The sequence below is a fragment of the Acinonyx jubatus genome, chromosome E3 (assembly GCF_027475565.1).
Source record: "Acinonyx jubatus isolate Ajub_Pintada_27869175 chromosome E3, VMU_Ajub_asm_v1.0, whole genome shotgun sequence".
NCBI classification, from domain to species: domain Eukaryota; kingdom Metazoa; phylum Chordata; class Mammalia; order Carnivora; family Felidae; genus Acinonyx; species Acinonyx jubatus.
Window position 1 is genome coordinate 13716792 of NC_069398.1, and position 18416 is coordinate 13735207.

Below are 18416 nucleotides of genomic sequence, written 5' to 3' on the forward strand. Positions count from 1 at the left end.
GGGTGAATACTCTCTAACATGATCCGATGTTACCATGTCTCCGTTGTCGGTCACAGTCTCTTAGACGCTACGTTAAGGAGCGTGCATCACCTTGTCTGGACCGTGTGGCTGCATCCAGACTAAACCCCATCCAGCTAAATCCAGCCCACCTATCATTACTATAGCCTTCAACCCTTCCAACCGAACAGGCCAACCTCATCGGGAAAAAGAACGATTTCTAATGGTGCTTTTACCTTGTCTAAAAGGCTCTAACGTACATTTATGTAATCTGATGCATGCAATGACCCCATGAGGCAGATATTATTAGTACACCCACATTACAGATGCTTAAATATGTGGCTTGGATGTGATGTGCTTCCAGATGATGCGACCGAAACATGGCAAAGCCAGGTCTCATTCCCTCTTGCTTTTAGTGTGGCAGCCATACCGCTTTTTCATTCATTCGTTCCACAAGCAAACATGGCAAGCTCACTCTGAGACCGGCGCTACCCACTTCCGTGGGAACTCTGCTGGTTCGCACATTCCACCCCCATTTCCTTGACTGCAGTCATTTTGGTTTCCAGGTTAAACTCAAATGTGAGAATTTACCTGATCAACACAACAGACTCATGAGACCTTGTGGAGAAGTTCTCTGGACCATTACAATCTTCTGCTCTAGGAAGAAGCTGCTGAAGAATGGCTGGCCTTACCTGCCACTGAGCTGTTGGCGGACCATGATGGAATAGCTGTCCGCCTCTGGTAGAAAAGGATGTACGCTGTCTGTGTGCAGACCTCATCTTCTGACAGCTGCTGCACGTCACTGTCATCGAAGCAGTACCAGAGGCCGTCCACAGAGTTCTTACAGTAGGCTGCCAAAAAGAGCCCGCCATCAGTACCAGGGGAGGGGGCACCGGCCGCTCCACTCTGCCCACAGACACCAGCTCTTTGGCTCATCTAATTCATTCAAGAGCTTTTTAAGGTCGCACGTAGTTACACACAAAGTGGTAAAAAATCCAAATTGGGTTGTGAGCTCAGGCAAAATGTTTCAAGACATTCCAAACTATTCCAAATGTACAAAATTCTATTTAATCTTAGAAAGCCCAACGTACTTATTTACTTGAGGCAGTGGGTCTCAACCTGAGACGACTTTGCGCCGCTAGGGACATCTGGCAACAAATGGAGACATTCTTGACTGTCACAACTAGGGTACAGGGTAGTACTGGCAATGAGTGAGTGGAGATCAAGGATGCTGCAAAACATTCCAGAATGCACAGGACAGTCCCCACAGCAAGAATTATCCAGCCAAACTATCAAGAGTGCTGAAGCTGGAAAACCCTGATTTAAGTATGTTGTAACATTTCAGTGTTTATTAGAGATAGAAAATAGGACTAGAAATAATGATACTAATAATAGCAGCAGCTAGTATTTGTTTAGTGCTTATTATGTGCCAAATACCTCAATTAATCCCATGAGATTTATTCTGTTATTCCCATTTTACAGAGGTTCAAAAAGATTAACCAGCTTGCCCAAAGGTCAAGCAGCTGGTGAAGGACAGGGCCCAGCTCATTTCAGGTGTATCTAGTCCCTGAGTTTGCACTTAAACCCTATCCCACCCTGCTTCCCTCAGGGGTAGTATGAACAACGTAATGCCCAGTGGAAGCACCCTGGCAAACTAAGAACACTTGAGCTCAGGAATGCATGTGTGTTTTTCTCCAGTTCAAATTCTAACCCTGAAATAGAAATTAAGAACATTCAAGTACCAGCAAAAGACAAGAACTTAGTGTTTGTGAAGCCACGTGATCTTGTAAAGATATGTCAAGGGGTGTGATAAAATTGATTCAGAGGAGTACCTTATCATACTTCCTAAAAATACCCATTTATTGGGGTGATAATAAATGAGGGCTAGAATATTTAGCTGAATGCCTGAGGGGCAGGGCACACAGGGTCCCATGAGGCACCAGGAGTGACTCCCTCGACAGGCCACAACGACATTTGTAAAGTATGGAGCCTTAAGAGATAAAGGGGATACAGGCGAGGATGGGTTACAACCAGAAAGGTCCCAAAAAAGAGCAGAATAAGAATCTGTGATCATGGGGAAGGAAGCCATGTACAGCCATGGACTCCTGGGACCAGAAAGGGGAGAGAAATAGAGACAGAAGCAGCACGGGGAGCTGGTAAAACAGCAACTCGTCAGTGGGCAGGTCAGGCCTAACGTATAAATGACCCAGCTGGGGAGATGGTGGCTGTTCTGGAGTGGGACATGCCCCCAAGACAAGGTGACAGAGCAGCCGTGCACTAGCATCAGTAGGCTTCTCTCCAGGACAGTCTGTTCCCAGTCACAGCACAGCAACTAAGGCAGCCCAGGAACACATTAATGGTTTAATAATGTATTTACCAGATAACTCACTTTTCTTTCTGGAACTAGCTTCTCAAATGTTTTCTAGACAAGTATTATTCAAACTGTGGTTTGCAGACTGGTCCCAGTCCACAACAAGCTAAGCACTCAAACTGAGATAAGCATTTAAAAACTTTCATAGCAACTGGACACTGCCGGGATATTTTTACTGTATTTTTACATAAGTATTGAGTCGTGAAAAATTGGAAATTTTAGGGGCGCCTAGGTGGCTCAGTCGGTTAAGCGGCCGACTTCAACTCAGGTCATGATCTCACGGTCCGTGAGTTCGAGCCCCGCGTCGGGCTCTGTGCTGACAGCTCAGAGCCTAGAGCCCGTTTCAGATTCTGTGTCTCCCTCTCTCTCTGACCCTCCCCTGCTCATGCTCTGTCTCTCTCTGTCTCAAAAATAAATAAACGTTAAAAAATAAATAAATAAATAAATAAATAAATAAATAAATAAATGGAAATTTTAAAAAAGAACAAGGCAGGTTCTGCCTCATAGAAGTTTGATCTAGAATCCATACACAAGTTAGCTATACACATACCAGTTGATTATATCTAGAACTAGTGCAAAATAAAATCCCAAATAAGGGCGCCTGGGTGGCTCAGGCAGTTAAGTGTCCAACTCTTGATTTCGGTTCAAGTCACAATCTCATGCTTCATGGGATCGAGCCCCACGTCGGGCTCTGTATGGACAGTATGGAACCTGCTTGGGATTCTCTCTCTCTCTGCCCCTCCCCTGCTCAAGCCCTCTCTCTCAAAATAAATAAACTTAAAAAAAAATCCAAACAAGGACTTAAAAACAAGGTATCTCGAATTCAACAACACTAGGGTATTTGAAATGTTCTCTAAACTAAAACCCTAAACATTTTATATACTGGAAAAGCAGTGGTATGGCCTAAGCATCACAAAGGGGGAAATAATGCAGAAAGAGCCCAAGCTTTTCCTAGGTAACACAGGCCCTGAGAGGCAGGCATGAGCGGTTCCAGTGCACGGGCGTGGTCACCAAGTTCCAGTAAGATTACCTGCTGTAGGTCACAGAGCTCCGAAGAGGTGTCTAGCCTCTAGCCCACGTTCCTTTCACTAAACTATGCTGCCTCCAAAGTACCTGTGGGTTTTCAGGCATTTTCCAAAGTCTTCTCTATATAAAGATTAACATGAGGGGTGTTGTTGGTTGAGTGTCCGACTCTTGATTTCAGCTCAGGTCATGATCCCAGGGTCGTAGGATCAAGCCCTGCCTTGGGTTCTGCATGGAGTGTGGAGCCTGCTTACAATTCTCTCTCCCTCTGCCCCAGCTCATGCCTCACTTTTTTTTTTTTTTTTAAAGAGTAACATGATAGGTTAAAATCCAGCACTGTCCCATTTTTCTCAACAATTTCTTGCTAGAAACTGCATTACTTTCCTGAGAAACAATATTTTAAATGGAAGACACATTCTTTACCAAATCTGAAGCTGGACGAACACCAACCAGGGAGGCTGGCAAAGGTGTTACCACACCAGCTAACCAGTGAAATTAAACCATTTCTAAGTTCCTTTCCATCTGAAGAGTCCCTGGGCGTGTAATTCTATGACTCAGTATCAAAGAACATAGATATGACTGGTAACACCCCAAAGGCAAACATCCAATTAGACACACGACATTTATTATATAATGGGTCCCATCAAATATAAATACAAAATATGCAAGACCAAAATATAGTCTCACCAGATTTTAAATTTGGTTTAAGCCAAAATACTAGGTAAAATATATCTAAACGTTTAATTAATATTAACTCTGTCTTCTGGGGACTTATACTTCTCAGTCTCATTCATTCTTCTCCTTGAGCGTGCTTCTAGAGCAAGCAGAGGCAAAGCAAACCGCTCCACTATGAGACATGCTCCAAGCTGGGACCATTCCTCTCACATCCCCAAAATATAAGATTACTGTATCCAGTCACCTTCCCTGTCTCCTGCATCCCGTGGGGAAAGCAGGTTGAGAGAATGTGCCAGCAAAGGGGTTCGGGAGCCCAAAAGGGAGGTCTCAGGGTTGACTGCAAGGGAACTCCACACAGTTGAAAAACCAGCTGGTAGAGCCAGACTTCCTCTACCCCCACCCCCGACCTTTATGAAGCACTGGTACCCTAGAATCTTGTAGCATGAAGCACTGAGTTCATGAAGAAAGGAAGTGCCTGCAAGTATACATGTCAAATGTGTTGAGTGTGAGCGAAGCAACACTCCGAGTCCTGGCCGCCCACACCCACAGATGGCCAGACTAACAGCAGTGCCCTCCATAGACTCCCCCCACACACGAATGTCCAAGGAAGAGCCCCCACGCCTGCGTGCCTCCCCAGTGTTCATCACGGATAATTCCAATTCTGAGACTCCATCTCAAGGAAATACAAAACTAGAATGTAAACTAAAAGATGTTCATCAGTGTTATGGTCAAAGTTAGAAAGCAGGAACAGTAGATATGTTCAACAACAGGAAATGGCTATATAAAATTAGAGTTCCACCAACAGAATATCCTGTGGTCCTAAAAAGTAGTGTGTGTACAAATTAAGCATAGACAACTGAATACTCCTGTTACAACAGGTAAGTGTGAAGACTGGGATGCAGGGACATACACACACCCCTCGCATCTCACCACGCTTCTGATTCTGGAACTTTTTTTATTGTCTTCCTGTCAGCAGGTACAGTCCTGAAGTGCAGGCCACTATCCCATCAGCTTCTCCTGTGCCTCCAGTTTGCTCTAACCACCCTCTCCACTGGCCCCCTGCTCTTCCCGCTGTGTACACTTCTGTGCACCACACAACCTATTACACACTACTGATCTGACATATCATGTGGTCCTATATGTCCCTGCTCGATTACACTCTTAGAAGACACAGTTTGAGGCCTATTCATCTCTGATGTGCCTCTGATGTGAACCCACTGCAAGTTACACGGGAGGTGCCCCATGAATGTTCACCTAAACAGAACATACCAGTACAACCACAACAGTGTAAAATAATGGCCAAACCGTCCAGAAAAACACTGGAAGAAATGTTACCTACATACAATGGGATAGTATTATTCAGCTTTAAAAATGAAGGAAACTCTGACACGTGCTGTAACATGGGTGGATCTTAAAGACATTACGCTACGTGAAGTAAGCCAGATACAAAAGGACAAATACTTGCAAGGTTCCATTTATAGAAGGTTCCAAGAGAATCAGATTCATAGAGACAGAACAGTAGTGGCTTGGGGGGGGGGGGGGGGAGGGTGGGAAAGGCAACAGGGACTTGCTATTTAACAGAGTTTCAACTTGGGAAGAAGAAAAACGTTCTAGAGATGGATGGTGTTGAGGGCAGCACTACAACATAAATGCACTTAATGCCACTGAACCATACACGTAAAAATGGTGAAAATGGTAAATTTTGATATGTATATTTATCACATTTTTTAAAAATGTTACCAATGGTTATTTTTGAGTGATGAGCCCATGGATGATGGTACTGTTCTCTCTCGTGTATAAATTTCATATAACGAACAGTCCCTTTTAAAAATGAAAAAGATAAATTTAGCTTTAAAACAAAAAGAAAAAATTCTTCCAAATCACCTTAAAGACACTATAAAACCGGTTCATCTAATCACTCCAAATAAGGGAGAAGCGAGAACCTCAAGGAGTGGAGTGAAACCCTAAATGGCGGTGGGGGTGACGTAACCAAAGTGAGCCCTTGGTGACCCAGACAACATGATCTACCTGCACACACCACTCCCCAGTCAGGTCACACAGCTACTGGATGGTCCGACTCAGGAAGAGAAGGAAGAATTTGCATTTATTTGCTCTTGGACAGAGATCCAGCAGATGAAAACTGCCCTCAAAGATGGCAGACTGCGTACTAGAAGAGAAAGTGAGGTTCTAAAGCAAAAGTAGCCCTGTCACAAGCAAAACATGTCTGAAGGAACGGTCAGCACAGACACCCGGCCTCTCGCACTGCAGACCTGTGTAGTGCCCCCCTTGCATGGTGCCATGATGATTGCACACAGCATACAGGTCATAGACGTAGTCCTCAGGGTCCCTCCCGAGTCCATAGGGCCGTCTCCATGGAGACCAATGGGATGGCAAACTCCAGCTGCTCTGACTTCTCTTAACCACATGAGGTGTCATGTCCAGGCCAGTCAAGGGGAACTTGACCATGTTCTGAAGTTTCATACGCCTGTCTCCTTCCTGTTACAAGAAGAAAAACAAGTTCTGATGATATTTTCATGCAAGTAGATGGTAGATCAATTCTGCGTGAAATGTGGACCCTAACAGCTCAAGTGGTTTGAGTTACCAATCTGATGGTTTCCAAAGATACGTACAAAATAAGGAAACACACTAACAGTTTTAACTATCTGGAGGAACAAGTTTTAATACTACTCAAAGCAGAACAAGCAATGACCTACATATAAGGGGTGATGAGCCTCTCGGAGTCTCCATTTCCTTATCTGATAGATGAGTTTAGGTTTTTAACTTACAAACTGACAGTATTGGGCAGTTCATCATGATACCTCTGTCAAAGAGGCATGAAAAGTAATGGAGTAAAACTGTACATGAAAGACAAAGTTAGTGCTGGCACAGAATAGCCACCAGATAAGTAGTGTACCCTTTTCCTCCCCACTTCCTCCAACAAGCACAGTAACAGTTAACATTGACTTAATATATTCATTTAGTTGATAATAATTCATTTAGTTGATAATCTCGGGTAATCTGTATCTTCCATTAAGGCCACGGGGAAATCCTCTGAAATCCAACTGTCCTCTCACTAGCTATTTTCTGAATGTTTCTTGTGTCCGTGGGAGCTCTAAGAAATTAATTGGGCATGGATAACACCCACCCCATGGAGCCATGGATCTATTAAGAGAAGGAAAATGTTCATAAGAGAAAGGGAGGATGAGCCCTGGATGGTCAGGAAAGTCAGACCAGAGAATTTGGACCTTGCCGTGCAGTCAAGCACTGAGGCTTTGAGGGAGGAGGGAACGTCATCAAAGCTGTGTAAGCAGTGCACAGCACAGGACACAAAGGGAGGAGCAGCTTAAGTGAAGAAATCAAGTAGAAGACAACGTGACTGCAACCAGCTAGAAAGCATCACAAGTCTGAACGGGCAGGCTGACAGCAAGAATGGGGACAAGGGGACACACACAGGAGGCAACGCAGAGGCACAACCAAGCTGAACAGATGACTGGTTACATGGGAGGGACAAGAAAGAAGTCGAAAACAACACTGCAGTTTTGAATCTGGGTACTGGAAGGGTGAGGACATTTCTTCTAAAGAAACAGAAGGCAAAGGAAATCGGTCAGCTTGTGTGTGGAAGAAGGCCGGGCTCTGAACCTCGGCTATCTGCATACAGCAGCTATCTGCATACAGTTGGGACACTCTTTACTATGATTAAAAACCTAGGGATCCTGTGCCTGTCACCCCAGACACTCTCACTTCATCAGCAAATCCTAAACATCTGTTGATCTATTCCAGTCTTTTCTCCACAGCCACTGCTCCGGACAAGCCACCAGCATCCCGCCCCTGCATGGTTGCATCGGCTCCCTTCAGATCTCCCTAGCTTCATTCATGTGGCCTCCCATCCTCCACACAGCAGCCAGAATAGTCTCTTCAAAACACAGATTTGGCCATGTTGCTTCTCTGTTTAAAACCCTTTATCAGAATCCCACTCTGCCCACGAGGAACAACCAGCCCCCGCCCTTCCCCCACCCTCTGGAGCTCCAGCCAAACCGGTGTGCTGTCAGTCTCTTGCACGTGCTGCTCCACTCAGGGCTCTGCACACGTGGCTCCCTCTGCCACCGTGTGTGTGCAGCACGGCCCTCACCTCACTTGGGAGAGGCCTACTCCTAATCTTTCAGATACACACCTTAAAGCCAGGCCTGAGAGACTCCTTGAACATTTCCCTCTCATTTCCCTCTCTTACAGTGGGGCCTGCCCAGGACAACCCTAACCTCAGGGAACACACAGCCTTTTGGGAAAAACTGACTTGGAGCAATACAACTCACATCAGATTTTCTCTGCATATATTTATGAGTCATCTTCCCAACTATGTGACCGCTTCTGGGAGCAGGGTAACACCTGCTATTACTTTAGGTACAAAGAGAATTCTACCTGCCCCAGAAAGGAGCTCTGTGGTTTTTTTTAATCCTAAAGTACACTTACCAAAATTTAAAGCACAACATTTTCAAATCTAAAGCAAATCCTCAAGAACAAAGTAAAACATCTGCAGTATGAACTAAAATGTTTTGAATTGAAAAGGCCACAGGATGCTCAAATTTTGCTTTGGGTAAGAACAAACATGACCCCAGACACTGGGGCAGAGGCATCTGTAACAACGTGGACAGGGACGCTGGATCCAACAGGGACACCGAAGGACCCCCATGTAGCCCACAGCAGAGGCATGAGAAACTTGGTCACATCTTTTCTCACTGTGACAGAGGACATCCTTACCTGTCGAAATCTCTTCAGATGGATAATAAGCACATCAGGCAGAGTCCAGAGGCTTAACGTGATGCTCCCCTGCTGCAGCTGCTTACAGTGCGGGCACCGCCAGGCGTCATCCGGGGCAAGCTGAAAACAAGGAGCATGACACGACTTCCGTTACGCACCACCTCAGGTGAGGCTTTTATAGGAGGCCGCGGCCCCCACTTCTTGGTCAGGGCACGGTACAACTCGGGTCTCTCGGGAAACCACATACATAGGATGCAGAGTCAATGGAAAACACCATCAAAAGCGGCACCTGGCCAGAGCTGGCACCCAAAGATTTGCTGAATAAATCATCTCTCAAAAATGCATGACTGAACAGGTAAGTATTACACAGAGGATGTTCCACATCACAGAAGAACCTCAAATTCCACAGATTCTCAAACTCAACCTGTTGCGCTTCCATCAATATACTGTCCTCCTCCTCCTCCACCTGTCCCATCCTCCTTCCCTCCCTCCTCCCTCCTCCCCCTCCTCCTCCATGTCATACCTCAACAAACACTACTGCCACCCACCAAAAGCAGAACCGGCAGGGCGGACAGGTATCCCAAACCCTCAAACCCTTCCCTCTTCCTCTCGTTCCACATCTACCCAAAGTAATTGCCTGCCACCTCTCACACCTGTCTCCTGCACTCCATTCCCACTAACATGGCCTTAATTCAGAGTCCCTACCCTCGCTCTCATCTGGACTTCGGAGTCTCCTATCTGATCTCTCTCTCCCAAGCACTAACCCACTCCAAACAATCCTCCCCCATCCTACTACCAACAAGGTCTTTCTGAACGTCAATCTGAGGCCTCAAGTCCACATATGTCATCTCTGCAGGTGAGGGTTTCAGGAAGGGGACTTATTCAGTTAGAGGTATGCCCATGAGGCATGTCTGATGAGAGATTTAAGTCTCCTCTGGAGTTCAGAAGATGCACCAGATCAGGGACTATCAACATGATGAGGTAAGGAATGACCATGCCTACTGAGATGGAACAGATAGAAGCACAGAACAGAATCTTGGGGAATGCCTCTTTTTTTAAGTGAAATACTAAAGCTGAGAAACCACCAGAGCCTGAGGATGCATAGTCAGAAAAATAGGCAAATCAGAAGCATTCCCTCTGATGCATACCAAGGAGAGAGAATGGCAAGATCCCATGGAGAGGTCAGATGGTGATGGAGCAAAGGCCACAGAACTGAGCAAACCAGGGGCCACCGAGAGTTTCAGAGGGCAGTGTCAGAAGTGCAAGTGGGATGGAGAGAGGGAAAGAGCTGAAACCACTAATAGGGAATAAGGCAGAAAAGAAGAGGAGAAAGGCAGGCATGGTAACAGGAAAAGGAAGCAGACTGGGTTGTTGTTTTTTTTCCCCCGTGGCAGGAAGACCAAATCACATTTGTAGGAAACATGGGGAAAAACAGAAGTTTGGGTGGATGGAAGTGACTCAGACACTTAACGCTGGCAGAGACCCACAACTGTCATCTGGTCAGTCTGCATCTCTGTGTGACTTATTAATAGTCTATGTATGTGGCCATCCAGCCCAGCGTGTGTGGTAAAGGAGCAGGCTGTAGTCTGTTTTGTCAATTTCCAATACAGATACTTTTATAAGATACAATAAGAACAACCTGACAATGTCTAAGAGCTATGACAGCTTCGAAAACGTCTCTGATTTCTGTACTTATCTCATTGTAAACTGCTACAAAGAGCTCCTGGCCCTGCCGACCACATTGAGCACCGCTGGTCTCGCTGACTCTGACCAGCAGATGAAGGGCAGCTATCTCAGTAGGCAGCTCTTCCATTTTCAGACTGTCTGTCACAAAGTTCTTCCTCATATTAAGACAAATTCACTCTCCCTGTAATTTCCAATCTTTAGGTTCTGCTTTTCAGATAAAATTAAGTCCAATCCCTTATCCACAAGCCGGTCCTTGAAGTGCCTAAAAATAACTATTAGATCCCCACTCAAGGCCTCCTCTGTCAAATTCAGCATGTCGTGGTTTCCAGATGCACCAGCCCCTATCCACTCTCTCTGGTGCCCGGTTTGTCAGTCTCTTATTAAAGAGTGAGCATTTAAGGTAATGAAAAGAACGGTGCTATCACCATCTGAATTCTGGGCACTGTTTTAAAGCATCCTTAAGGCAGCTGACAGTGGCTGGCACGTGACACTGCTGATCAATACTGAGCTTGCAGACATCTAAATCCCCAAGTTAGGATCTCACAGCCTGCTGCTGAATCTCACTGTCTCCTCTTCCGTGTCCCTGTCGTATTTCTGGACCCGATGACTGAACTTCCCAAGTAACATTCATTTATGCATTCATTCTAGTGTGGACTCACTGAATCCCTGTCTATGTGCCAGGCATAGCTTATAGATATTGGGATTATTTTATGACCAGAACAGACTCTCTCAACTCTCTCCCTTACCCGCTGTGTCCCAGCCACACTGGCCTCATTCCTGTTTTTCAACCATGCCAAGTTGCTTGCTTTATTTACTTATTTATCCCCACCAAACAGACTGAGGTCAGAAACACTGCCTGGCTTAGTCCCTGTTATATCCCCAGTACTAAGCGTACCACCTAGTGCACAGTATGTACTCAATAAACATTTACTGAATGAATGAATCCCTACTCAAATGTATCTTGCTAGCTTGAACTTAACCTTCTAGGTCAATGAGATGTTCTGTGGAATACCAATGTTGTCATCTAGTAGATCCACTCAGTTTTAAGCTTTGGGCCATTCTCAAACATCTCTCAAATTAAAAAAAAAAAAAGCCCAAATAGGACGAGGTACCACACAGAGTCTGCCATCAACCTGTTTTTAAAGCCAACTGCCTATTGTATAATTAGGCTCCAAACTGGGAAGAAAAAAAAAAAATAGGTCTTAGGAAAAACTATTATTAGGGATGTCTGGGTGGCTCAGTCGGTTAAGTGCCTGACTTCAGTTCAGGTCATCATCTCAAGGTTCCTGAGTTCAAGCTCCACAGTGGGCTCTCTGTGTCAGCACAGAGCCCGATTCAGATCCTCTGTCCCCCTCTCTCTCTGGCCCTCCCCCACTGGTTCTCTCTCCCTCTCTCTCTCTCAAAAATAAACTTAAAAAAAAAAAAGAAAAACTATTATTAAAGGAGCTGGCTATGAATAGCTTGGGGGAAAAAAGACTGTGAGAATATTAAAAGTATTTTCAAATATTTAAAGGATAGACAAGTGGAAGAAAATCAGGACTTGTCATCACATATCCTTAATGAATGTGTTGGTTGCAGTAACCCGGGGCATATTTCAGAGAAGCCTCAGGGACCACCAGAGATATCCAGGGAGGAAATGGCGTGTCTTCTGAGCACAGAAATGCCTCGTAACTAAGGTATTCAAATAGCAGCTGGATAATCACCTATTTGAAATTAGGCAGAAGAACTCAACCATTAGAAAATACGAGTTTTGGGGTGCCTGACTGGCTCAATCGGTTGAGTGTCTGGCTCTTGATTTTGGCTCAGGTCATGATCCCAGGGTCGTGGGATCAAGCCCCGTGCTGAGCCTGTAGTCTGCTTAAGATTCTCTCTCTCCCTCTGCCCTCTGCCCTGCTCATGGTCTCTCTCTCAAAAAAAAAAAAAGAAAGAAAAAAGAAAAAAGGAGTTTTAAAGTCCCCTCCAACCCGGAAATCACAGGATTCACTAAATATAAGAGTGAACAGTAACAATTAGCAGTCAAAAGTATACTAAACATCAGCTCAAGATTAGCTGAACACCAAGTGCTCTAGTCAAGGCTGCTTAAGGTGCAATGCCCTAGAGAGTTTTAAAAACCACACAGGCGTTGGCCCCATCCACAGACTTATTCATGTATCCCACTCTTCTATTCAAATATTTACTGAGTCCCTATAATCTGCAAAGCACTGTACTAAGTGGTCTAAAACATGCCTTCTGATCTTTCTTTTTTTTTTACAGTTTACTTTTGAGAGAGACAGAGAGAGAGAATGGGGGAGGGGCAGAGAGAGAAGGAAGCACAGAATCCGAAGCAGGCCCCAGGCTCTGAGCTGTCAGCACAGAGCCCTACGTGGGGCTCAAACTCACAAACCGTGAGATCATGACCTGAGCCAAAGTCAGGTGCTTAACCGACTAAGCCACCCAGGTGCCCCCCGAACTTTCGATCTACATCTGCAATGAGCACTCCAAAGTGTGGCTAATGTAGCTAAGGAACAGAATTTTTAATTTTGTTTCACTTTAATTAATTTAAGTTTGAATTTAAGTAGGTCCTGGCACATATGTTTTTGGTGCCAAAAAGTTAAGAATAACTATTTTTGTTACTAGGGGAAATGACTTAAAATCCCTAAATCAAGGGGTGCCTGGGTGGCTCAGTCGGTTAAGTGTTAGACTTCAGCTCAGGTCATGATCTCGCAGTTCACGAGTTCCAGCCCCACATCAGGCTCTGTGCTGACAGCTCAGAGCCTGGGGCCTGCTTCAGATTCTGTGTCTCCTTCTCTCTCTGCTCCTCCCCCATTTGCACACGTGTGCACGTGCACGCTCTCTCAAAATTAAACATTTAAAAACAAGGTTTAAAATCTCTAAATCAAAACAAAATAATAATGCATATATTACTGTTAAAAAAGAAAAAAAATTAACTACAAAGGTTCACTTCTAGAGCATTTCAATCAATCAAGGTTTTCCAGTAATCTAAACTACTTTTGTAAAGTCCTAAAAGGAATAGCACTAAGACACCCATTATGTGAGTGAAAAACGCCTGGGGACTTTTCTGGGGCATGCTTTGCTCTCCTGTGTCATCCTGCCACATGGCCCTCCCTAGCACCCTCACCACCCCAGAAGTGCTGCCAGGCTCTTACCCGCTCCTCTTTGGTGTAGAGCTGGAAACACTGGGATAAAGTGCAAGTCTGGGGCTGATGATGACGCTCCCTCTGCAGACGGACACTTTCTGCATCAGGAATATACTCATCTTCAGTATTTACAAACAAGCTGCAATTGGCGGGGGAGGGAAGCATTTATCAGAGAATGTCTTGCAAAACTGACCCCCAAACTGCAGCTTCACGATGTGACTATAAATTCATAACCAAAAAGAACCAATGTGTAACAAAAGCAAACAGGTTATCAACTGGTCATCCAACTTTTCTATGTTCCAAAATAGTCTTGAAAAGCTCTGTATCTGTAAAATTATTTCTTGAAAATAACTTGGGAGTTGGTTTTCATGGGATTGGTCATGAACCATTAATATATATTCTTGTCCTTTGTATCTACAGGCATGCATCTGGCATAATTTACTAGAGTTAATGGGCTTATAATCAAAATCAAAATCATTGGCCCTGAACAGTAATGAATAAATAGCTCAGTCTCATCAGCAGCAAATGTTCTGAGGTTTTTGAGATCCAGACAACAAAATGTATAGGAAAGAAATAACTGATTAAAGGCTTAGCAAGCCACTTGGATACTTAGCTAAAAAGAGAGATTTGTCTCAGCTAATCTGAGGGATCAAAGGGATGCTATTAAAAATGGTAATTAAAACGATGATTCTATAAACACTAAATAAAACAATACTCACAAATCTTTTGTTTCCTTGTCCCATTCTACCACTAACTTCACATGAGCAGTGCCACCTGGTCCACAAGATTTTAATGCCCTAGAGGATGGAGAAGGAAGTCACATATTATGCTCTTAATAAATTATTTTACTTATGATTATATCCTATCTGAAATTTGATATCATAATGTGATTGCTGAAAATGTTCAACACTGTTCCTCATCAGAGTTTCTAGCAAGACAATTATGACTTCATATTTAGAATAACTAGGTTACAACTGGACTGAAAATCCTTAAATTAAAATGTCCAGTACAGAAGGAGACTAGAAGAAATTAGTCTCACATTATGTAGGCTGTCTACAATCACTCTCAGATGTTCTTTATGACCTTTCCAACTTTTTGTCTCATTTCTCACCAACCCAAATAGAGACCAGATAGTAGTCCCTCTGGGAACAAAGTCTTGCTCCTACACCTCTTCTCCCCCATAACCCACGCCTGGGCCCTTGGACTGTGCCCCATGCCAATCCAAACTGTGCCCTTCCTGCAAGGTACCCCTCAAGTTCCATCCCTGTCTTTTATAAAGCACTCTCCTCAGGTGGCCTTTCTTGTCACCATCTCCTGAGAAACTCTTTCAGCAAGAGTAGGCAATATTAATTACCCATCTAATATTTGTTACGCTTTGCAGTATTCTGGATCAGTATCTAATCTCTTAACTCTTGTCTCTAAAACCAAACATAAACTGCTTTCAAACACAACCACACTGTATACTTTTTTTGGAATCTTAAAGTGCAAATACCACAATATTTGCTGAAAAATCATAATAAAGATAATGTGAGTTTTTGTATTTATGCAACTATATATATTGCATATATATATATATATATATATATATATATATATATATACACACACACATATGTGTATTCTTTTATTAATGCAGTAGGGTGTTGGAAGCATGTAGAAAAGCAGGGAGGTAGCAGAGGGAAGCGACTAGGTCTACTGAGGGAGAGGAGGAACAGTGTGAAGGTTCAAGGGAATGGAATGATCCACAGAGGACACCACACATGCAAAGGCACACACGAGTCGTGCCACGTGTTCCAACAATCCTCATGCTGGGATACTGCTGAAGATTTAAGATGAAGGGAAGAGCCTGACAAATGGGGTGTAAGCAGGGTTCAAACTGTAGAGCTTCATACAACTGTGGAAGATGGGCTTCATCTTTTAGGTCACAGGTTGCCATTTAAGATTTCCAGGAGGAGGGGCACCCGGGTGGCGCAGTTGGTTAAGCATCCAACTTCAGCTCAGGTCATGATCTCACATTTCAGGGGTTTGAGCCCCACATCGGGGACTCTGTGCTGACAGCTCAGAGCCTGGAGCCTGCTTCGGATTCTGTGTCTCCCTCTCTCTGCCCCTACCCCACTCGTGCTCTGTCTCTGTCTCTCTCTCTCTTTCTCAAAATAAATAAACATTAAGAAAAAAAATTTCCAGGAGGAAAGCGGCATGATGAGAATTCTACTTTGGAAAACTTCCATCTTGGCTGAGTATGAAAGTGTAATTATATCTGTAGTCCTGGGACATACATTAATTTGCTTTCCTGACAGGAGGACTCCAGGTTTTTCTGATTTCAAAAAAGACCATAAAACATATCATACTCAAATATGAATGAAAAGTAAAAAGTATACTTAATTTCTAAATGAGCCTAAAGAGCCTACATACGTAGGTGGAAACTGTACCAGCCGTCACTAGAAATTATACATGAGCATAAATAAAATTGTAGAAGACAATTTATTGACTTATTTTTACCTTTCTACCGTTGGGTGGCACAGGGGTTTCTCCTCCTGGGGCAGCAAGTATGTTATCCCCACAACACTGACGACACGCAAACTGAATGGACACACCTGCATCAAACAGTAAAGGAGGATTTGACTGAATTTCTCTTCAAAGGCATGTGCGTCACAGTAGCATTTCCAAAACAGATTAGAGAGACAGCAAACGGTTTGGCAAAATGCTTCTCTCTGATATTCTATTAGGTTGTTGAGCCACTCTTACACACTTTAAATATGATTTACCTAAATGCAGTTTACACATCAAATACGTTATGCAGGACAAGTAACATGCTGCTTTAGGCTGAACGTTAACTTCATGTAAGTCTCCCGTGGATACCTTAATATAGTAGTCATAATTTTGAAAGTACACAGATAGCTGTTCTACAAAATCTCTCCAAGCTGATCGTGTGCTAATCTTTATTAGATAAATATATATTATAAAGAAATACCCAGCAGTTCAAGGAAATTCTTGCAGTGGCCAGAAAATGAGGGGCTAAGTCCTCAGTCTTGAAAATCTGAACACAGCTGATTTTACTAAACAGCTCTGCACACAGCTCCTTGGCATCCCAGCGCCATGTCTGGTCTTCCCTAAGTGCAGAGGTCCAAAACTCAAACTTCTCTGCAGGGACTGTTTCATCGTTGGGTACACACGCATGCTGTGCTGGAGCATCCAGATGCCGACCCACCTGAATGCAAACCGTGGGCCTCAGGAAATACTTCATCTTCTCCAAGATTTCCTTCTGCAGAAGGTCCCATGCTATTGTCTTCTCCAAGTGCAGCACAAAAGGCAGTCCAAATCTAACACACATAAATATTGCAATCGCCTTAAAAGTATGGCAATTCTTTTAATACTGTAATTCTTTATTCATGATCTCTTAAAATGGAACAACTATCTAATTGGGTTTAGGACGGTTCTCAAAATAAAACAAACAGGAAATATAACAGTTACTCCCAGAAGTGGGTAAAAAAGTCAGAAAAGAAGCTTAGATTTCTAAATGAAATTTAATATGTCATGTGCCAAAATGGCTTCTAGGGAATATTAGGTCACAAGAGGCCAGGATCAATGAATATGGTAAGGAAAGAGAGCGGGAGTGGACACGCTCCGACAAACGGCATGGGTCCACAAAAAGGGGTCAGGTGCTGGAGGAATAGATGGCTGGAAGGTCTAGCGGGCAGGTGGCTGTACCCTGGTAGTCTGACAAGCAAGTGACACTGAAAGTCAGCTCCCAGCCTAGGGGAGAAGCCAGGTAGCCCCTGCCCATGCTGGGCTCTCAGGAGTCAGAGGATCAGAGGCAGTACCATGTACATGTAGCATGTAAAGCTCTGGCAGTACTCAGATCACCAAGGGAGCTTGAAACAACAATGATGCCCGGCAATCCCATGAGACTGCACTGTAATCACTCTGGTATGTAGCTCAAGCACTGAGCTTTGCTGAGGAAGCCCCAGATGGTTCTAACACGCAGCCAGGGCAGGACCACTGGCCCAGCCTCACTCACACCTGGCCACTCATACCTACTCATTGTGCCCTACATGTATGCTACTCACCCAGCCAGGTCTCTGTGCAGCCAACTCCTTCAGCTTGAACAACCCTCCCACCTCTTCCCTAAGCCACTCCCTAGTCCCCCACATCAAGACCCAGGGGAGGGATTCTTCCCCAGGAAGCACCCTGTTGATCGGCTCCCTGTGCTATCTGGGCCACTGCACTCACTACACCGTGCGAAAGATAAGGTCTATCTCCCTAACTCCCACCAGTAAACCAAGGCAGGAACTGTGATTTATTTATCATAGTCACCCAAACAGCCAACCCCTAAGAATCCAGAAGTGTTTAATGAACAAATGAACAAAGAGATAAACCTTGACTCAGGGTGAAGCAGAGGCACTCACATCAAGAAAGCTGCTCCTGGAGCACCTGGATGGCTCAGCCGGTTGAGGGTCTCTTGATTTCAGCTCAGGTCATGATCTCACTGTTCGTGGGTTTGAGCCTCACACCGGACTCAGGGCTCACTGTGCAGAGCCTGCTTGGAATTCTCTCTCTCTCTCCCCTTCTCTCTCTTCTCCCCTCCCCTGTCTCTCTCAAAATAAATAAACAAACAAAAAAGGAAAGCTGTTCCTATGACCTCAGCCTACACACAGCAGTACTCCACAACCAGCACCATGATGGGAGATAAATTACAAGCACATGTAAATCAGCCACTCCTGGTTTTCACATGATCATGTCCTCACTTGTAAGGGGATAGTATTACGAAAGGG

The 18416-nt window shown here is 44.4% G+C and overlaps 1 protein-coding gene across 4 annotated transcripts in view; it reads right to left on the bottom strand.

The window, feature by feature from the left end:
* Positions 1-18416, bottom strand: part of USP31 (ubiquitin specific peptidase 31) — a 69210-nt gene that overhangs the window by 11230 nt on the left and 39564 nt on the right. For all 4 annotated transcript variants that reach the window (XM_027043038.2, XM_015067090.3, XM_027043039.2 and 1 more), the window contains 7 exons: positions 16853-16964; positions 16144-16238; positions 14364-14441; positions 13654-13783; positions 8822-8941; positions 6337-6562; positions 690-848 (listed from right to left, as the gene is read on the bottom strand). In XM_027043038.2, coding sequence (XP_026898839.1) covers positions 690-848; positions 6337-6562; positions 8822-8941; positions 13654-13783; positions 14364-14441; positions 16144-16238; positions 16853-16964 — 920 coding nt within the window. The remainder of the gene's footprint in view (positions 1-689; positions 849-6336; positions 6563-8821; positions 8942-13653; positions 13784-14363; positions 14442-16143; positions 16239-16852; positions 16965-18416) is intronic.